Here is an 18943-nt window from a genome sequence, read left to right as displayed (position 1 = left end):
CTGTAACAGCAATAAAATACATATTACGATTCAATGCGTTAAAATAAATGTACCTATAACTTAATTGAACATCGACTCAACCCGAAATATGGTCCGTGAATTGTTAATTATGTTTACAGACTTCATAATTGACGACGATTATGTATGGGAAGAGCACGTATGTACGAAACAGATCAAACATTTTTTGCGATTCCGATGGACTTGAACGTCAGAAACGTGTTAATATTAAACGAAAGCACTAACAGACAGTAAAGGAAAGTACTACGAGCGATTTGGAACATTAAGATGACAATAATTAAAAATTACGTACCTCATTAGACGCGAAGCCTGCCACTGCATCTCATCACACGAGTTTCCAGAGGACGAATGACGGACAGGAACGGTCGCGTCTCCCTCTGGGGGGCAAAGAGTGGAGAGCAGGATGAGATGGTCACGTAGTCCGTCTCGACTCCCGATCCGTATTTCGGAAGAAAAGGTTAAACCTGAACTGAAAAACTGAAGAAAACAAAGTAAATAAATTCAAATAAATACAAATAGATATCAGACTAACAATTAATTAATGATTTATTGTCTTTATATCCTTGTGACGTCACAATGAGTAACAGCCAATCACAGTCGCTGTTTCAAGATGTAATATCGATCTGTTAATCGACACAGAAGTAACTAGATCGATTGAAATATATTAATTATAACTATAGAAACATATAACGTGTAAATATTAACTTTTAATCTAAATTGCAATCAGTTTCTCATATAAATGTTCCTTTTGCGTATAGTATATTTTCGAAAATTATTTATTTTAGTTTTCACTATATTTACATAAAAATCTATCTTGATTTTGTGTCGATATCATTGGGCTTGATTTATGGTAAGAAGTTGGTAGTACAGACATAAACGAAGTGAGAAATAGATATCCCAGACGAACATTTTTTCGTAACACACGGATTAAGGGCACAGACAATGCATGGTGGAGATGTGTAAAGCAACTTTTTTTTTGTGTCGCACGGGCAAGGAATTTGTAAGCCCAGCTGCAAGGTGAAGTCGAGAGGCCGGCGGCCGCGAATATAAACAGAATCTAACCGAGCGTTGAAAAAATAACAAACGTATCAGATGACTGACCCTGGCTTACGAATGCTAGCAACGGTAATAATAAAATTACTTTTACAAAATAATGGAGAATACAAAATAAGTAGATACGTACAAGCAATAAAATACGGCAGTATTTAGTGGAAGACAGAGTCCTAAGATGTAAAGGGAAAACATCGTGAAAAATGAATGTCTTTCTATATTCTATATATATTATTTGTCTATTGTTGTTGCATTCACAAAATTTGTATAAAATGCAATGATTAAAATAGTGATAATTAATATATTTCAATCGATCTAGTTACTTGTGTGTCGATTAGCAGATCGATATTCGATGTTCAAGCAGCGCCTCTGATTGGCTGTTACTCGTTGTGACGTCACAAGGATATAAAGACAATAAATCATTAATTAATTGTTAGTCTGATATCTTTCTGTATTTATTATATTTATTTACTTTGTTTATTTTCAGTTATTCGAGATATAAGGTTTAACCATTTCTTCGGAAATACAGATCGAGAGTCGAGACTACGTGACCACCTTATCCCCACCATTGCCCCCCGCGGGAGACGCGACCGTTCCTGTCCGTCATTCGTCCTCTGAAAACTCGTGTGATAAGATGCAGTGACAGGCTTCGCGTCTAATGAGGTACGTAATTTTTAATTATCGTCATCTTAATGTTCCAAATCGCTCGTAGTACTTTCCTTTACTGTTTGTTAGTGCTTTCGTTTAATATTAACACGTTTCTGACGTTCAAGTCCATCGGAATCGCAAAAAATGTTTGATCTGTTTCGTACATACGTGCTCTTCCCATACATAATCGTCGTCAATTATGAAGTCTGTAAACATAATTAACAATTCACGGACCATATTTCGGGTTGAGTCGATGTTCAATTAAGTTATAGGTACATTTATTTTAACGCATTGAATCGTAATATGTATTTTATTGCTGTTACAGATTTTGATTGTCGAGTTCGACTCGAAAGGACGCTATCGGCAAGCAATCGACGCCATGTTTGAAAATGGCAAATGGAAGGAATTCAAAATGGAATATTGGGGAAATCAACTTCATTACAACAAGTGAGTTTGTACTTATATATGTTTACATATTTTTGTGTTTTTATTGGTCAAATTTAATATTAAATCTATAAATAGACATGTCTGAGAGATTACTTAATTATTTCTTATTTCTTATTTCAGCATTTTTTCAAAAATTTTAGTGACCGCGCGCAATGCGGTCGGTAGAATCAGTGTTTGTTGCGTAGATTAGTTTATTGTTTCTCGAAGCACAGTTGCTTCGAGTAGAGTTTCGTTTATACTTTAGGCACACGCGAAGGTCGAGTCAGTGTATATTGCGCATTTTTGTATTTTTTCGCGACAGTGGAACCTCTTGTTCGCCGACTTTGATTTTCGGTCGCATTAGTTTACCATCTTTTTTAATATTTTTTTCCATTATTTCTTTGAAAAGCAGAGTAACTCGTTATCGGTATTAGAGTCAGTGCATCACTGAAGAGGAGTTTTGGGCGATGCTCCACGAGTAAAAAATGTAAGTATTGCTCAGTTTTAAGCATGTAGATACTTTTATATTAAATTACGAATTGTTTTTAATTTTTACGGTAGATTATAATTGTTTCCTTATTCTTTACAGTTTCTAGATTTCATCCCTACATCCTGGCAACCAGTAGGATCATGCAGACGATTTCGTTGATGACTACACTGGGATGCAGCATCGCAGAGGTCTACCTAGAGGTTCATCGTAGTCAACGGTTGGTGAGTCGCATGTGTTTTTGTTCCTCTGGTCCCCAATCATGTTGTAGGACGAAAGGTTCGAAACAACACGGGTGCCCGGTTGTATACGTAGTATTTTTGGCGAGTAGTGACCACGGGTATTTTTTATATCCGTGAATAGGAACATATGTATATTGTTTTATTTTAGAGATCAGGCTAGGGTCTTTTTGTGCTCGGTGATTTTTTATATAACGTGAAATTTGTCAGAACAAAAAATAAATTCTTTGACTTGTAATATTGATTGTTTTGTTTTGTTTTGTTATCGAAGGCATTAAAGTCTTTTCTTTTTCAAAAATTTGATGTTACAATTCATGTACAAAAAGACGTTTCGCGATGGGTAAATTCTTGAGTCAAAGTAACATGCATTATGTACTACGTTCATCTTTAAAAAATACGCTTTGACAATAGAATTGCTCAAGGGTTAAATATTTTCATCAGTTTGCTTCAACAATTTTTCCTTACATTTTCAAAGTAAACTATTTTACTGTAAAGCCATTCGTCTTAGAAAATTCAATTTTAAACAGAATAATTTCCTTTGCTAATAATATTTTTCATTATTATTCTATATTAAAATTTTGCCCTTTATTTATCAGAGATGTAAAGTCCAGTAAAAGAAATAAAATAAGAAAGAATATATAAATACTATTTCGTTATACGCTAGTATTTACAGTAACCATCTTTTCTAGTTGAGGATTTTCAGGATACCTTTCCGTGTTCATTGCCTAAACTCACCCAAGTGCCCAGGTGCTGCTTGCGTGAGCGAAGGCTACGAACACGATGACTTAGTTTCTAAAAATTCCTAATAATATCTATGTGCGACTGACATTGAGTTAGTGTATCGTGCGCGACGCAATTTCATATGTGTGTGTGTGTGTGTGTGTGTGTGTGGTTAGGCTGTGGAATTGCGTCGTTTTAAAACTTTAATATAATTTACAAATAAAATTCTATTTCATCTTGCTCATACATTTTGCATGTTCAAAGACAATAACATAAAATATTTAATGAAACGTAGATACAATTAATTTCTTGATTTTAAACGGCAGAATGCAGAAAATCATTGTATCAAAGCTTCTATTATTTGAAAGTTACTTGAAATACGCAATGATCGCTAGTCTTTGTCGGTTGATTTCAGGTATTGGTACGTAAACATTAGAGTGTGAATGTTGTGTGGAATGTTCGGGTGTCGGAGGAACCCCGGGGCGTCCTCTCTAGTGTAGGCTTTTGCGCCCGGACATTATGTGTGAGAACCGTGGAGCGTATGTTTGCGAGAATGAGTTTTGCAATTTTTTAAATATAGGGTTAGGTAGGTAGGTAACTTACTTTCTGGTATGTGTGTTAGATGTAAGTAGGTAGGGTCAGGGCAGGACTGCCACAAGTCCTGTACCTGTAGTTCGATTTGAAGAATCGAAACGTTAGCCGATCCAAACGGATTGTACCGTTTGTTTTGGTTTTACTTTCGATTCTTGGAATCGCGCGGCTTTACAGTCGCTCTTCGCGGTCGCGTTCGTTCGCAGTAGGATCCCCGAAACGCTCGTCCCGCTCGAGTTTTTCCACACCTGGTCCGATAACGATTCGCTGAATCGTTGGAGGATTGTGTATTGCACGGAATCTCGAGCGTAGGTTTAAGTTTCAGGCTTTGGCAGGACCGCCGAAGAAAGAAGAGACTCGATGGAGTCGAAGAGGCCCTGACAAACTGTCGCAAAAGTGGGCTGCATCAAATGGTTCTTCATCTTCATCTTCGGATAAGGATGGAGGGTCATTCCATGTTCCTATTATGTCACTGTTGTCGCCTGTAGTTGTAGTACTTGTAGTTTTTCAGATGGCACCTTCTCCAGCATCACGAAGCAGCCTGAAACGGCTGTACGCATTAGTAAAATTAGTGTTGCGCATTATTTAATACGCGATTTTATTAGTGTCGAGGTATATGAATATTATCGCATTTGCTTCCAGGATAACGTTGCGACTAAGATCAGTATATCACGATAACAGTTAGAGTTGCGAACGATGAATACTTTTCGCTTTTTCTTTCAGAGTAGTGTTGCGAATAAGAATTTTGATAGCGGTTTGTTATCAGGGTTGCGTAGTATGAATTATTCGCGTTTCTTTGCCTAGTTACAGTTGCAAATAATTTACATTAATTGTAAAGTTCCATTTAGTGTTGCGAACAATAAGAATTTTTCGCGTTTGCTTTTCCAGGGTAGAGTTGCGTATAAATAGTAATTGCGGTTTGTATTAGCGTTGCGAAATATAAAAATTACTCGCGTTGTAAATATGATATCATGAATTTTATCGCGATTGTTTTTAGTGTTGTAATTACAATGAACCGATTTTGATTACTTTTAGATTTGCAATCGGTTATATTCCTCGCGTTTACTTTTGGTGTAGCGGTGCGTATTGTCACTGATCACGTTTGTTTGTAGAGTTGCCACCTATAGAATGCCTCAAGTATAACACTGGTAGTACGTGCATCAGCATCACGAACAGCCTGATGTATTATAATTTAGAATAAAAAATAGAAGATTTGCGGTGTACTTGTCAATGAGGTACATCCTTAGATATCTTAATAATCTTGAAATTTTGAAATAATTTTAATCGATTGATGCTCAATTCTGGACCGTACAGCTTTCATTCCATTAAAAAATACTAAAATTTATGTAATTTCCTTTTCTATTTCACTTCCTCTTGTGTTTATTTCTAAATCTGTTGGTAACGTTGCGAGTGACATGAAAATGGTAATGGGGCTCTAGAGTCCCAGAAAAATGGGCCGAAAAAATACATTGAGTGAAAGGTCTACTCGTATACCTGATCTGTGTCTGTACTTCAATTGGCTATAGCTCCGAAGATCACCGTTCTTTAAACATAGAAAACGCTTGAAAACCATTGGTTTTTTTACTAAGTCGGTATTTCAGTTTATCCATCCTATACTCCTTGTTGTTTGTTAACTTTACCGATATCGCTACTTCAATTCGCTATAGTTCCGAAGATCACCGCTCTTTAAACATAGAGAACGCTCGATAACCATTGATTTTTTACTAAGTCGGTATTTCAGTTCATCTATCCTATACCTCGCGAGTATTAATATATTTACCGCTTGTCAGTATTGGTTCACTATATCTTTCGTCGATAAAACAAATATCACAGAAAGAAGTTTAAGTTTATTACGACATGTATTACCGAATATATTGACATTGTTACCTTGGAAAATATTCAGTATTGACTTAATTTAGCTTCGTGTGGATATACTAGTATTTCAAAGCGTTGCTAAGAAATTTATTCAGTTCTTATCGTTCCCCTTCGCTTCGCTGTAAGTCGAAACAGTCTCTTTTATTACAAAGGTCAGTATTTTTTAAAATTTACTTTCACTGTTTATTAACTTTTTTTTATCATTTGCTACTCTTGCCCTACTTGAGTAAATAACAACTGTCAATAGCTTGTTATTTATTGATTTTAGAAAATTCAATTTCATACAAAATATATTTTATTCGATAGGGCTCGTCGGACAGAAGTATGTCACTGTTTTTGTGTATTTTTCGGGATATCAAGTAGCTGATAAATGACAAATTTATTGATTTTAACGTGATTTCTACCCTCGAGACATACATTATTTCTAGCAACTATTGTGTTCATCGAATAGTACGATCTGGAATGCTAAAATAAATTCAGTAACGAATAGGATAAATCGCTGGTTGGCTCAAGCAACTTTCCATTAAAATTTCGAAACCACTTAATCAACGATAAAGACACTCGATATCTTTGCGTGTTCGATTCCCCTGGCTGTCGTCGGGATGTGATTACGGTGTGGCGTACGCGGACCTATCGCAATAATAATATTCACGAGTCGAAACAACTCCCACAGGTGAAATGATCAAAGTTTACTATCCGGGTTGTTGTCCGTGGCTGTCGCCGTCAATTTCTACCTAATATGTCACGTAGAAACTACGGAATTGCCTGGAGGGCGTCTTTGATCTCGCAACCCCCGGAACCGTGCTTGCCCACCTTCCGAAAACTCACCCTTCGAGTCGCACGCCACGTACAAACGCGCGAGGGTCGCTAAATCCAATTTTATTGTTTGCACGCTTAGGAAATCCGAAATTACGCGACTCTGGCCGTGAAACATAAATCGTTGGCCTCGATTTCGAACCAGTCGAGATTATTTTTAAAAAACTTTGAATGCCCCATGGGGCTGGTTAATCAATTTATTCTACGCCCACGGCGGCGGACCGCAATTTAACATTACATTCTATTGTTGCTAATATCGTATAGAAAGAGTGTACATAAATTTCCATCGTGGTATACTTTTGAAAAACGCTGAGTAACTTTTGGCTAACTTAAACTTTAAACAAGATGGCAACTTATAGTAGTATATGAATTTTGTTTCAAGTTTTTCTTCGAATATGGCTTCGAATGGGGCAGTACATATGAATTTCGATGATCAGAGTTCTGAAAATTTAAACAGTCGAATATTGGATAAGTAGGATTGTTAATAAAACCAAAAGCTGGAAACGTTGAACAGATATATTTTGTTCAAAATTTTATTATTTTAATTTTTGCTTCTTCTCACAATTATTATAACTCTGTAAATAGGTGTAATGTCGACTGAACAAGATATAGAGCCTGTAGAGGCCAAAATAAGACGAAAAACAAGAATATTAATTTCTTGACTGAGGCTTCGTTAAAAAGTTATTAAAAAATTAAATTAAAAAATTACAAATCGTTCTAAAAAAATTATTTTCGATTGCAGGGGTCGATTACAATTATTTTTGGTTATTACACATATTCTCGAATTCCTACCCAATTTTGAGAAAAAAATTCCAGTAAGTGCTGAAAGTTTTGGGTGAAAAAAAAGACTTTCGAATCGTCTTGGAAAAATTATTTTTAGTTGCAGGGGTCAATTGCCAGCATTTTTGGTCAACAGACATACCCTCGAAATCCTACTCAGTTTCGAGAAAAAAATTCCTTACCGAAAATATAATTTCTGGCTAGAAATGTCTGCCCGAATTTTCATATGAATCTTTAAAACGTCATAACTTCTGAACGGATTGGACGATTTTAATGTTTAAAAAAGCAAACTACGCGTATTTTGATGGAGAATATGTACAAATCGCAAAAATACTCGAAAAGTTGGTCCTTGTCCCCGCAAAATGAGAAAAACCCCATAAAAATGGTCCAATTTTCAAACAGCCATAACTCCTACAATTGTGAATATATTTCAATGAAACTTTTTTCTGAAGTAGAGCTCATGGGTACCTACAAAAAAGTATTAGACAACTTTTCTGTAGGGCGTCAAACTAAATTACTAAAAATGAAAAAGTAATTTTTCAAAAAAATCGACGGGGTAGGTGCCTAAATTTTTCGACGAAAAAAAAAATTTTTAATTGATTCTAAAAAAATTATTTTCGGTTCCGGGGATCAATTGCAATCATTTTTGGTGAATAGACATACCACCGAAATCTTGCGCATTTTCGAGAAAAAAATTCAGCACGGGTGGAACTTTAAACGTTAATAACTTTTTAACGAACGCTCCATCAATAAATTCGTATTCTTGATTTTCGTCCTATTTGGGCTCTAGAATCTCTCATTATTTTTTCTTTCTTGTTATTTTCGAAATTTCTATGCGAGGACATCAACATCGAAGGGAGAGAAAAGTAGAAGTACACATTGTTTTTCGAGTAAACTATTAATATCTTTGCGACTATTTACGGTTTCGTAAAAATTGGAATTCGATATTCGGGGGTGTCTTTTAATAGAAAATTAATGTAAACAGCACGGAAAAGAGGCGTTCCTGGCCAGAGAGAAGCAAAGGAACGTAAATAGCGTGGAAAAAAAGGGCAGCAGAAGGGCGAAAAATTGACTTGGCGATCTATGTTTGGCACGATCATAGATCATTCCATTGTTGCAAAAGGGGGTGTGTGTGCACATTATAACAGGGACATAATGGCGCACCAATGTGTACACACAACGGGGACGGCGGCGACACAGAATGTGCGGTGTTTGGTCTCCATTAATATCGGATCGACTGGATGGTTGCTGCAGGCCATCTCTTGTATCTCTCGCGCTTTTTTTTTTTATAGGGCCATATGTCTCTTGTGTATCGCGTCCCGGAGCGGGACGCTCATTTGTCAGCACGCAATCTGCTATTGTCGCGATTTGATGCGAGGCAGTCAAAACACCTATCCGATTTTTGAGTAATTCTGCAGTTTGGCGAATTTTTTCTTGCACAATTTTTGTTCAAAAAGCTTCATTTTATTATACGAGGGATCCTAAAACTTACGCGACGTAGGATAGAGAAGGGTTAAACTGTAAAATGCAGACTCGAACCAGTGATCCATAAATGGAATTAAATCGTAAAAAAAATGCGTACAATCGTAATTCCATATTTTTCAACTCTATAACCCCTCGTTCGTCCTTCGCGAAAATGGCATAAGCGATTATACGGGGAAGTTTCGAATAACGACAGAGAATGGAAGTTTGATCGGTAGAAAATACCGAAAGGTTAAGGAGAGGGTGATTCCCCGCGGTGTATAATATCAATGGACGAACGGCTGGCTGGCGATGATCGTATCACATTAGCAGCGAACCGTTCTATGAGCAACTACCACCAGTGTGGCTGCGCCTATGCTCGCCCAGAACCCCACGGGGTATACATATATTATAAGCTGGAAGTGTCACCCTAACTGCGGCGCCTCGGTGCAAAATAAACGATACCTAATTACACGCATCCCGTCCGCGCGAAAGCCGAACGAAGGTGGCCTCCTGTTTAATGGGATTACGAAATTACAATTTAGATTGATTGTCCGTGCACGATCGCTCTTTCTGCAAGTCTCTCGATGCATTTCAGCGGAGGAATCTTCTCTTTTTTTTGAAAAATTGGAACGTTCTACTATATTCGCGAGAATCTCATTGCATCCTCAGATTTCGTGATAACTGCTTCATGGCGGTGTATTAGAAGTAATAAGAACGCAATATTTTTCGTAGAAAGTCAAAGCATTGCACGCGGGGAAAAACGATCTTCAAGTTTGGTCTCACCCTACCAATTTGTCGTTTTATCGTCTTCCACGTTTAAATACACGTTTAACGAATCGACGACGAGAATTTCTCTTTCTCTGACGAGAGTACTCCGCGTACTCGATAGTACGCGAGATCTTGATGTGCGTAAGGTAGATGCGCAGAAGATTATTCGCCGTCCATTACTACATGCGCGCGCAAGGTTACGAGATTCAAGATTTAAGATTTGAACAGTTTATTTGTATGTCAAAAGATTTCTATCTGTACATTAACATTATTACATTTTGAGGACCTTCCGACATCTTACTTTTTAGTTGGCTTAAAAAAGGAAATTATGTTGAAAAATAAAAAAAAATCTACCTAAAATAATTTCTTTTTCTAAGGACTTATTGAACGACCCTCGTAGAAACTATAACGGTACGAACAAAGTTTGATCACAACAAGCAAAATAATAGCAGTGATACGAACGCAATATTTCTCGTAGAAAGTCGAAGCATCGTACACGACAGACCATTTTGTAATTGAATAATTTTGTAATCGTCCAGGATCGAACGAAACGGTCGAAATTTTGTCTCCGATGATCCCGGTTTGTAATTTTTGCGCGTAATCCGTCCACGTGCAATTGCTGCGGCGACATAAATTTTTGTTACTCACCGCGATCGTTTTCAGTGTTGTCAATTCCATTTAAAAATCTCCGCCGCGCGGCTGCCGCGGCTTCGACATCTGGATGTACCTCGTAATATATAGAGGTGTCTGCGTGGCGGACCGCGTATATTTTTTTTTTTTTTTCAGCTTCGCTTGCTGCCAAGAGGGTGGCTTGCAGTGGGTGTGCCTGGCGATGATTAATTAGCGTTTGATGAATATGTATGAGAGAAAGGCAACCGACTCTGCTACACACGCGCACACGTAGCCCGACGGAACATCCCCTGCGTTACAATAACGTCCAACCCCCTTCGTGTACCTAGCTTCAACCCCGGTTTGCTCTCTATGCTTCACCTCGACGAATTCTGCGACTCCTCCGTGAGCTGTATAACAATGCGTTTTCGGGCAAAAATTTCGTTACAGGGCGACGTTGCTTCCGCCATCTGTTATGATTTACGTCCGGACCTGCAAATTCGGGATGCACGGGGAATTTCGTTAAAATATACCGTCGAATCAGAAACACGTTCGGTGTATAGGTACAACACTGTCGTTTTAATCAAATTTAATCAAGGAGACTTATTTATCCAGTTGAGGGTAGCATATTTTCCTCTAAAATTTTCAGTAAAAGAAACATACGGTACTACAAAATTTTTATTCTTTCAGAGCGCTCAAAACGTTCGAACGACGGTGTACATTTTTTTTTTATTTTCCATATTTCGAAAAACGCGTACGCGAACCCCAATCCTGACCCGTCGCGTCGATTTTCCAGCGATATCCATCGGTAACGCGTAAAACGGGCGTTGTATCATGGCGAAATATCATCTCGGGACGCGGCTGAGGGGTTTAGATTTCGCCAAAATGCGAAGCTGAAAGGCTGCCGCGCGGATTGTTCGCGCCGCGACGGAGAACAATGCAAACAATGGCAGGGACGAAGCGCTGCGGTGAGACTCGGCTTACGCGGTGAATACAATTACATTATGAACTCGATTACCATTTAAATGGAAACAAACGTGAAATGCTAAAATACACCGACTCCCCCTCCCCCCCCTTTCTCGCACCCGCCCCCGCTGGCCAACCCACGCCGCCGTGGTACTGCAACGCGCGCGAAAATGTGCAACCGCCTCTCGAGTCCTCGATCATCGGTATGCAAATGGCGTTGCGCGTGTAAGGGTGGCGCGAACTCGTTCGACTCCCACCCCCTCCGCCCCTTTCGGCTGAAAACTATCTCGCGCGAGGGAATTTTTCTCGCCCGGCGAATCGGGATTTCGAAAAATTATTTGTTCTAATAATTCCTTTTTGTCCAAACTGGAATTAATTTTGCCCCGTTGATCCGAAACTTTCGCGGCGATCGTTGACTTCCGTGTTTGGACAGCGAAACGTCCGATAACGCTAAAATTTTTAATAACGAGCATTTGTTTTTTATTTAAGACATTTTTGTTTGAGACATTTTAGACGAAAAAGGTTTTATTAAATTAAAACAGAATAAACTACTTCGTCATTTTGCGAAGAAACGTTGCCCTAAGTTTATTTATACGCTCGCGTGCTGCGTTTCTTTTCGCCCACGACAAAAGATATTTATATCTCGAGACGAAACGTTCTCGTGTGAAATCTGCCCTAAAGTTCGTTTCGGTTCCCGCCTTCTCTGTCTGACCGTCGCTGGCGGAAAAGGCTTCCGTTTAACGTGTCCCATCAGCACCCCAATTCTAATTATTATACATTTAATTTCCTAATGAACCGTATCGAACGCCAGGGTCGACGAAACGGCGCACTCGTGCACTGATTTCACGGGCCACCTGTCGCACTACTGTCGTACCCACCCCATTGGTTTCATCGAATTGGACACGCAGGGTGTAAGACATTATTCTACGGGAACCGGGGTTCTAGAGAGGTCGATGAAGTTACAAGTATTTTTCAGGCCATATACTCTGATCGAGAATTAGTTCTTTATCAAAGGCTTCTGACATCGTGCGATCGACTGTGAAATTTTCTCGCGACGGAAGTGATTTTGCGACGCCAATAATCGGATATTCCACTTATATCGAGCGATCGAATTGTTAGAAAGACTTCGAGATCACTGGTTAATTGATATTTGATCGAGAATGGAATTTAAAGTATACTTGACCCCTTGACCTATAATTTAATTAGAATTTTTCAAATGTATACTATTTAGTTTGCATTGAAATTGATTACTGCATATAAAATGTAACTGTTTCCTCGGAATAACGTTTTTTGAATCGCATAGACGTTACCTGTTATTCGGTGGATCTGCGTAGAACGTTCCTCATTTCGGGGTGCACAAAGGAACGAAAATCAGGGGCGTGTCGCTTATATTTTGCTGTTTGGACGTTTTCGAACAAAGCTATATCAATATTTCTTGCGTTTCTGTGGTCATATGGCGCGATCTATTTCATTCTTCGTAGTTTTCGAAACGTGACATTCGAACGAGACGTATTTTCGAGCGATAAATGACTTTCAGTTGAAATTTTTTATGTACATTAACGAATATTTCATTTTATTATTTACTATTATGTCATCGTTTCTTTTTAAATTTGAACATCCATTAAGAAACATTAGATTTCATCGATGGCTGAAAATTAGAGATGAAAACTACCCTCGATGTTATGGGTAATTTAGTCAAATTTTTTGAAAATTAACGCAGATGAAAAGGAAATGTCAAACATCTATAAAAATTCGTTTTCGATATGCAACAATATATACAATACCCCATTGAGTTTAATCGGATTTGTCGCGAACTGATCCATTCTATTTTGGCTATTATACCACCGTCTATAACTTGCTGAAATTTATATTCTCGTCTTATGATTTCTCATCAAGAACCATTTCTACATTTCACAGTTAGTACACAAATATCGATCGTTAAAAGAAAATACGCGACTATAATTTTTTTTGTGTTCCATCGATACAATGCGTTCTTTCTTAGGGTAGGAATAGCGATAGGAGAGCAACAATAATGGAAAGTTGGATAGGTATGCGGTTAAAGTCGACTGTTCTTCCGAGGATCTACCAGCGAACATACGGCGTTAGAAAAAAGAAAGAGGGAGAATGGATCCCTTGTAGATAGATAGGTGCGGTCACTGTCAGGAGGGTTGACAAAGGCTGACCAGGGGTAGGTACATTCAAATGGTAATCGGCGCGCGTCTAACATACACCGACCCTCCGACCCCCGTGCTCACGCTTAAGGGGGTGCGAGCACACCCTTGGCATACACCCTGCACATTCGCACCAGAATCCAACCAAATATTGGCAATATCATCCCCGGCGTTGCTCTCCGCGACCTGCCTCCTACACTCGCTGGGAAACGATGTCCATTTGAATGCACGATTCCATTACCGATGTCGATATATCGGTCGGAGGATATTACGGGATTAGGATTTCAAGGGAAATCTGAAAGAATACCCTGCAACTCGGCCATCCTCCGATGTATATGTAATACACTTGCCCGGTTTAACGGCGGTGTTGATCGGATGCTGCAGTTTTGCACGCTTGTAGAATTATTTAACCGATCCTCGAAACTAGCGGCAGGATTTATGCGAGTACATATCGACAACGTTGCAGCAACACCTAAATTCAAAAGAAGACTTCCTTTCTTATTCTTGACCAAGCTTTCTTCGATTTTACGACAGGCCATTATCTCGTCGTTGCTGAAACGTTAACATTTAACGGTTTGTTGAATTTTAAGTTTAGAAACAATATTGTAGATATCTAAATGTTATAAAATGATACGTTACTGTTTGGTATCAAAATCTCAATCAACATTAAAATCCATCAATATTCATCTTAAAAGTATCAGTATTCAAAAACCAGTACCGGATGCATTCTATCGTTTGATACGATTGGGGTCGTATTATTACAATGCTGGAAAGTTAACTGTGCAAATTTTGATGAAAGTTAACCGTTCGTAACTGTCGTCATAATTGTTCTCACCCCTCGAAGTTCGCGATCGTTCGATAGCAAGCGTAATCCAGCATTCTTCCGTGTAAACGGCTACTTATCTCGCTGGTCATCGTTACCGGAGATCAGGTGGTAGGAACAATTATCTCGTAAAACGCTTGGCAAGGCTTTACCAGCTGTATTCGGTATTCACGAATCGGTCCGTGATTTGCGATTGGTGTTGATTCAGTGCCGCGCAACGTCGCACGTGCACCGATGTAGACGCACGCAAAGCTCCCGCAACCCGAACTTTAGCACGCGCCACGATTATGCGATTACGCGATTACGCGTGTCGGCTCCTGGTATCGTACCCAGGGCGTCGAAGGAGAGGTCCGTGGACGATACACCGTGCCCGTGCAACGACACGGAAGATTCTTTGCCCTTAAACACCCTCGTCCCATCCTACAACTGGCGCATCTGTCGAAGGAAAAACGATCTCCAAGTTTGCTCTCACCCTACCAATTTGTCTTTTTATCGTCTTCCACGTTTAAATACGCGTTTAACGAATCGACGACGAGAATTTTTCTTTTTCTGACGAGAGTACTCCGCGTACTCGATAGTACGCGAGATCTTGATGTGCGCAAGGTAGATGCGCAGAAGATTATTCACCGTCCATTGCTACATGCGCGCGCAAGGTTACGAGATTCAAGATTTAAGATTTGAACAGTTTATTTGGATGTCAAAAGATTTCTATCTGTACATTAAAAAAAAGGAGAATAAATGTACGTCTACGTTTAATACCGTACCGTAAAGGATTAGCAATGTACACGTACACGCGACGGTGCACAACGTTTTCCAACACAATTGCACGTTTAAAATCGGTAGTAACGTATCGATGCACGATCGTGTATGACGCCTGTGAACCGAGTGGCAGCAAGAATTAAGGGAGGCGGGAGTGATACACGCAGTACCGGCACGAGCCGACACGTGGCTGTACCGCTTTATACAAACAGCATTATGCACGCTCGTGCTAACATAAATTACTGCGGGTTTAATATTGGACGTCGACGTTGGCCATGGCCGACCACCTCCTGAGCAAAACATGTTAAATGCGGGGAACCAGGCATACTCGGTTGCGTTGCTTACTTTCTTCGATTCTTCTTTCAGGTGTTCCCCCAAACAAGGGGGTTACTTATTCGACGAGTCAACACACAAATTCGTTACACTTTAGACACTTTCCTAGAGTTTTGATCTTTCGAGAATGCGTTACTGAAATATTATTTCGCTTTTTCTCTTTTCGAATTCAAGAGGACGATTGTGAGTTTCTAGCTAATTGCACTGATTACGAAAAGTTTCAGAAGTTTTGGAAAATAACTGGATCGTCGATCTGTATCGTAAACCTGGTCGATTCGTTCAAGGCTTAATATCGATAATTAAGACTACGCCCACAGATAAGGTTTCCTTTCTTTTTCTCGTTATTTCGAGATACGCCTCGACAAAACAACATGGCGTTGCATCGATCGTATTTAAAGAAACGATAAAGAAATAAATAACAGTCCGCTTGGTTCGAATCGTCGTCTTTATAAATATTTAAACGATCGATCTTTTTAAGCAGGGTGGTTATACGCCTCGACATGAAGGGTTCTTCCGTTCTTGTAATAGCAGATTAACAACGAGTATCGTGAATATATGGAAAATTACCGATTCACAAGTTTGAGAAACACTGGACTAGACGAAGCTCTTAAAAAAGAATGTATTTCAGCGAGGCGTCGCCAGCGGAAGGAAGAATTTAATCACCGGCATCGAGCACGGTGCAAACAGCTGACTACTTGGATGTAAATGAAGACGTAGAGGTAGCCGTGTATGAATGGCGGCATTCGGGGAAAGTCTCGGTTAAATTTTACAATAAGCCCTTTCACGGCTGCTGAACGTGGAAGCGCTTGTAAGCGACTTTGGGGGAGTCTTACGAGACGCCCTTGGAAAGTAGCCTGAGCGACTGTAAAGGCGAGAATGAACGAAAGGAGAGAATGAAACGGGCTCGATAAGTGGACACCCCGCGGAGAATGATGGGATGCAGACCGTCTGCATGAATTAAAGGCGTCTGTTTATGAATGACCGCGGATCGAAATCGAGATTCCTCGAAGTGAAATGTTTCGAGTGTGGCTGACCCTTTGCTCGACACCAAGCCGCGTCTTAATCTCCCGAAAAAGGGAAGCAAAGACCGGATGTTAATCCTCGAATTCAGCCATTCCATCGATCCTGGTGAACCGAGGACGAAGGGGATCGAGTGACTCTAAATATTTTTAGAAACTTCTATCGACGCACAAAGTGTTTCGAAATTGGAAATACGAACTTGGCTGGCTATCAGAGCTCGTCAAAATGCAGTTTTAATAAATGTTGTGAATGCAGTGTTGTAAAGAAATAACGATTTCTGATGTTTCCCTTTTTGTGACACCAGACATATTTCTCCAAATATTTTTTATAGTTTTCTGTATTCGTGTCAAATGTAAAAAATTGTATGAAAGTAATAATAGAAATGCATCGAGAACGCGCCGTGGACTCTGAAATTTTATATTTGTTAACAATCGTAAAAATATCGTTTGTTTTGAATCGATTAGGTTCGATCGAAAGTATTTGTAAGCCTATTTCTCGTCGCGTTTCGTTACACGTGCGTCATAATTATGTGATATTTTAAGGGGCAGTGAGTTACTAAAATTTTTATACAAAATCGGTGGCGTCTACGGTTGCAGATCGTGGTAAAATGGCGGAAGTGAGTTATATTCGAAATCCTTACCCCGTGCCCGATGTTGTTCGCGAGGGAACGTGGATCCAACGACCTGTACTGGGTAATAAAGTTTCGCCGAACGATAAACGCTGGAGCGCCAACTTAAAATCTTACGAACGTCTCTTTGCTCATCATACCCTGAATAGTATAAGGAAAGACGCTAGACTTATGAGATTACAGGTAATACATAGTGCGTTAACCTAAATTTCTTGTCGCTACTTAAGTATCTTTTTACTACGATCCTTCGTAATTGCAAATTTTCTCTTTCATTTAGTTAATCGTATTTAACAGTAAAAGAGCAGTTTATTTTTTAAAACAGTAATGCAAGTTATAATTTTTGTTTAATTAGCAAGTACTTTTAACATTCACTGTATTATGAGACGTATTATACAGAGTGTTCGGTCACTCCTAGGAAAAATTTGAATGAGAGATTCTAGAGACCAAAATAAGACGAAAATCAAGAATACTAATTTGTTGATTGAGGCTTCGTTAAAAAGTTATTAATAAAATTATTGTTAAAAATTATTAATAAATTAAAATTAAATTTTATTAATTAAAAATTAATTAATTAAAAATTAATAAAATTTGTACCTACACGAATTTTTTTCTCGTAAGTACGTAGGATTTCGAGGGTATGTCTATTCATCAAAAATGATTGAAATTGACCCCCGCAACCAAAAATATTTTTTCCAGACCGATTTGAAATTTTTTTTTTGTAACTTTTTAACGAAGTTTCAATCAACGAATTGGTATTCTTGAGTTTCGTCTCATTTTGGCCTCTAGAATCTCTCACTCAAATTATTCCCAGAGGTGGTTGAACACCCTGTATAGTAAACGACAGTAGTTTGCTTCATAATTGTGTTTATTTCGAAACAGAACATGTTTGATTTAAGTCCATGATTTTTAGGAACCGAACGATGCACTTGATTTGGCGCTGACAACCGTGTACGTTCACAGTAAAGACACACTGGTGCCCAAAGTGTACGTTACTATGCAACCGGAAGCATTAGGGCAAAAGACTTGGCGCGTTTTGAAAAATCAGATCGAAGTAACGTATAGTATATCAAGTAATTTGATTATTATAAGATCGAGCTGTATATGATTTTCGTTTACCAAGGTTTACAAAAGACCAAAGGTGTTTGAAGAAGGCGAGGATGATCCCGTGTCATTGTTACTAGAGAGATCGCATTGTTATCGTGGCCCAGTGGCAGAGAGAAGAGGTCATCCGAGTAACGTGAAATTGAATATCACCGGTCCACACTCGGTTCAATCTAATCCCGGATACAGTCGCAAAATCGACGGAACTTTTTACAGTATTTAAACACGGATTTATACGATGTTTGAAATGAAAACTCACGAGCCGAAGCTGAGCTAACAATCGTATTTGAGGAAATTAAATCGACGATTTTATAATTATCATTGGCACCATCGGTCGCTTCTATGTATTCTGTTTAGGAATACATTTCATTTTCGGATAATTTAATCGACGAATCCCGTACTTTCGCGGTTTATTAACGTGTCGCTTTGGTCATCGTGCTTTAATATGTTTTTTACAGTTTTAGCTAATTGTATACAAATATTATTAAGCTGCAAGTAGATAGTGCTAATAATTTACAATTGCAATTTTAACTTTATATTTACATTTTAAAACTGCACTTTTAATTGAAATACGAAATAGACAAAAATCGAAGCTTTCAACGATGCAATGAACTATCTAATATTTTAATATGCAATTAAAATGTCAACAGT

The 18943-nt window shown here is 38.7% G+C and overlaps 1 protein-coding gene across 1 annotated transcript; it reads left to right on the top strand.

Moving 5' to 3' along the window:
• Positions 1–17170: 17170 nt before the first annotated feature.
• On the top strand, positions 17171–18515 carry LOC143345740 (cilia- and flagella-associated protein 276). The gene is made up of 3 exons (XM_076773116.1): positions 17171–17374; positions 18102–18242; positions 18312–18515. Exons 1-3 carry the CDS (start codon positions 17171–17173, stop codon positions 18513–18515), a joined length of 549 nt encoding a protein of 182 aa, XP_076629231.1.
• Positions 18516–18943: the final 428 nt, after the last annotated feature.

The sequence above is a fragment of the Colletes latitarsis genome, chromosome 9, assembly GCF_051014445.1.
Source record: "Colletes latitarsis isolate SP2378_abdomen chromosome 9, iyColLati1, whole genome shotgun sequence".
Classification (NCBI taxonomy): Eukaryota; Metazoa; Arthropoda; class Insecta; order Hymenoptera; family Colletidae; genus Colletes; species Colletes latitarsis.
This window is presented reverse-complemented; position numbering and strand designations above follow the sequence as displayed.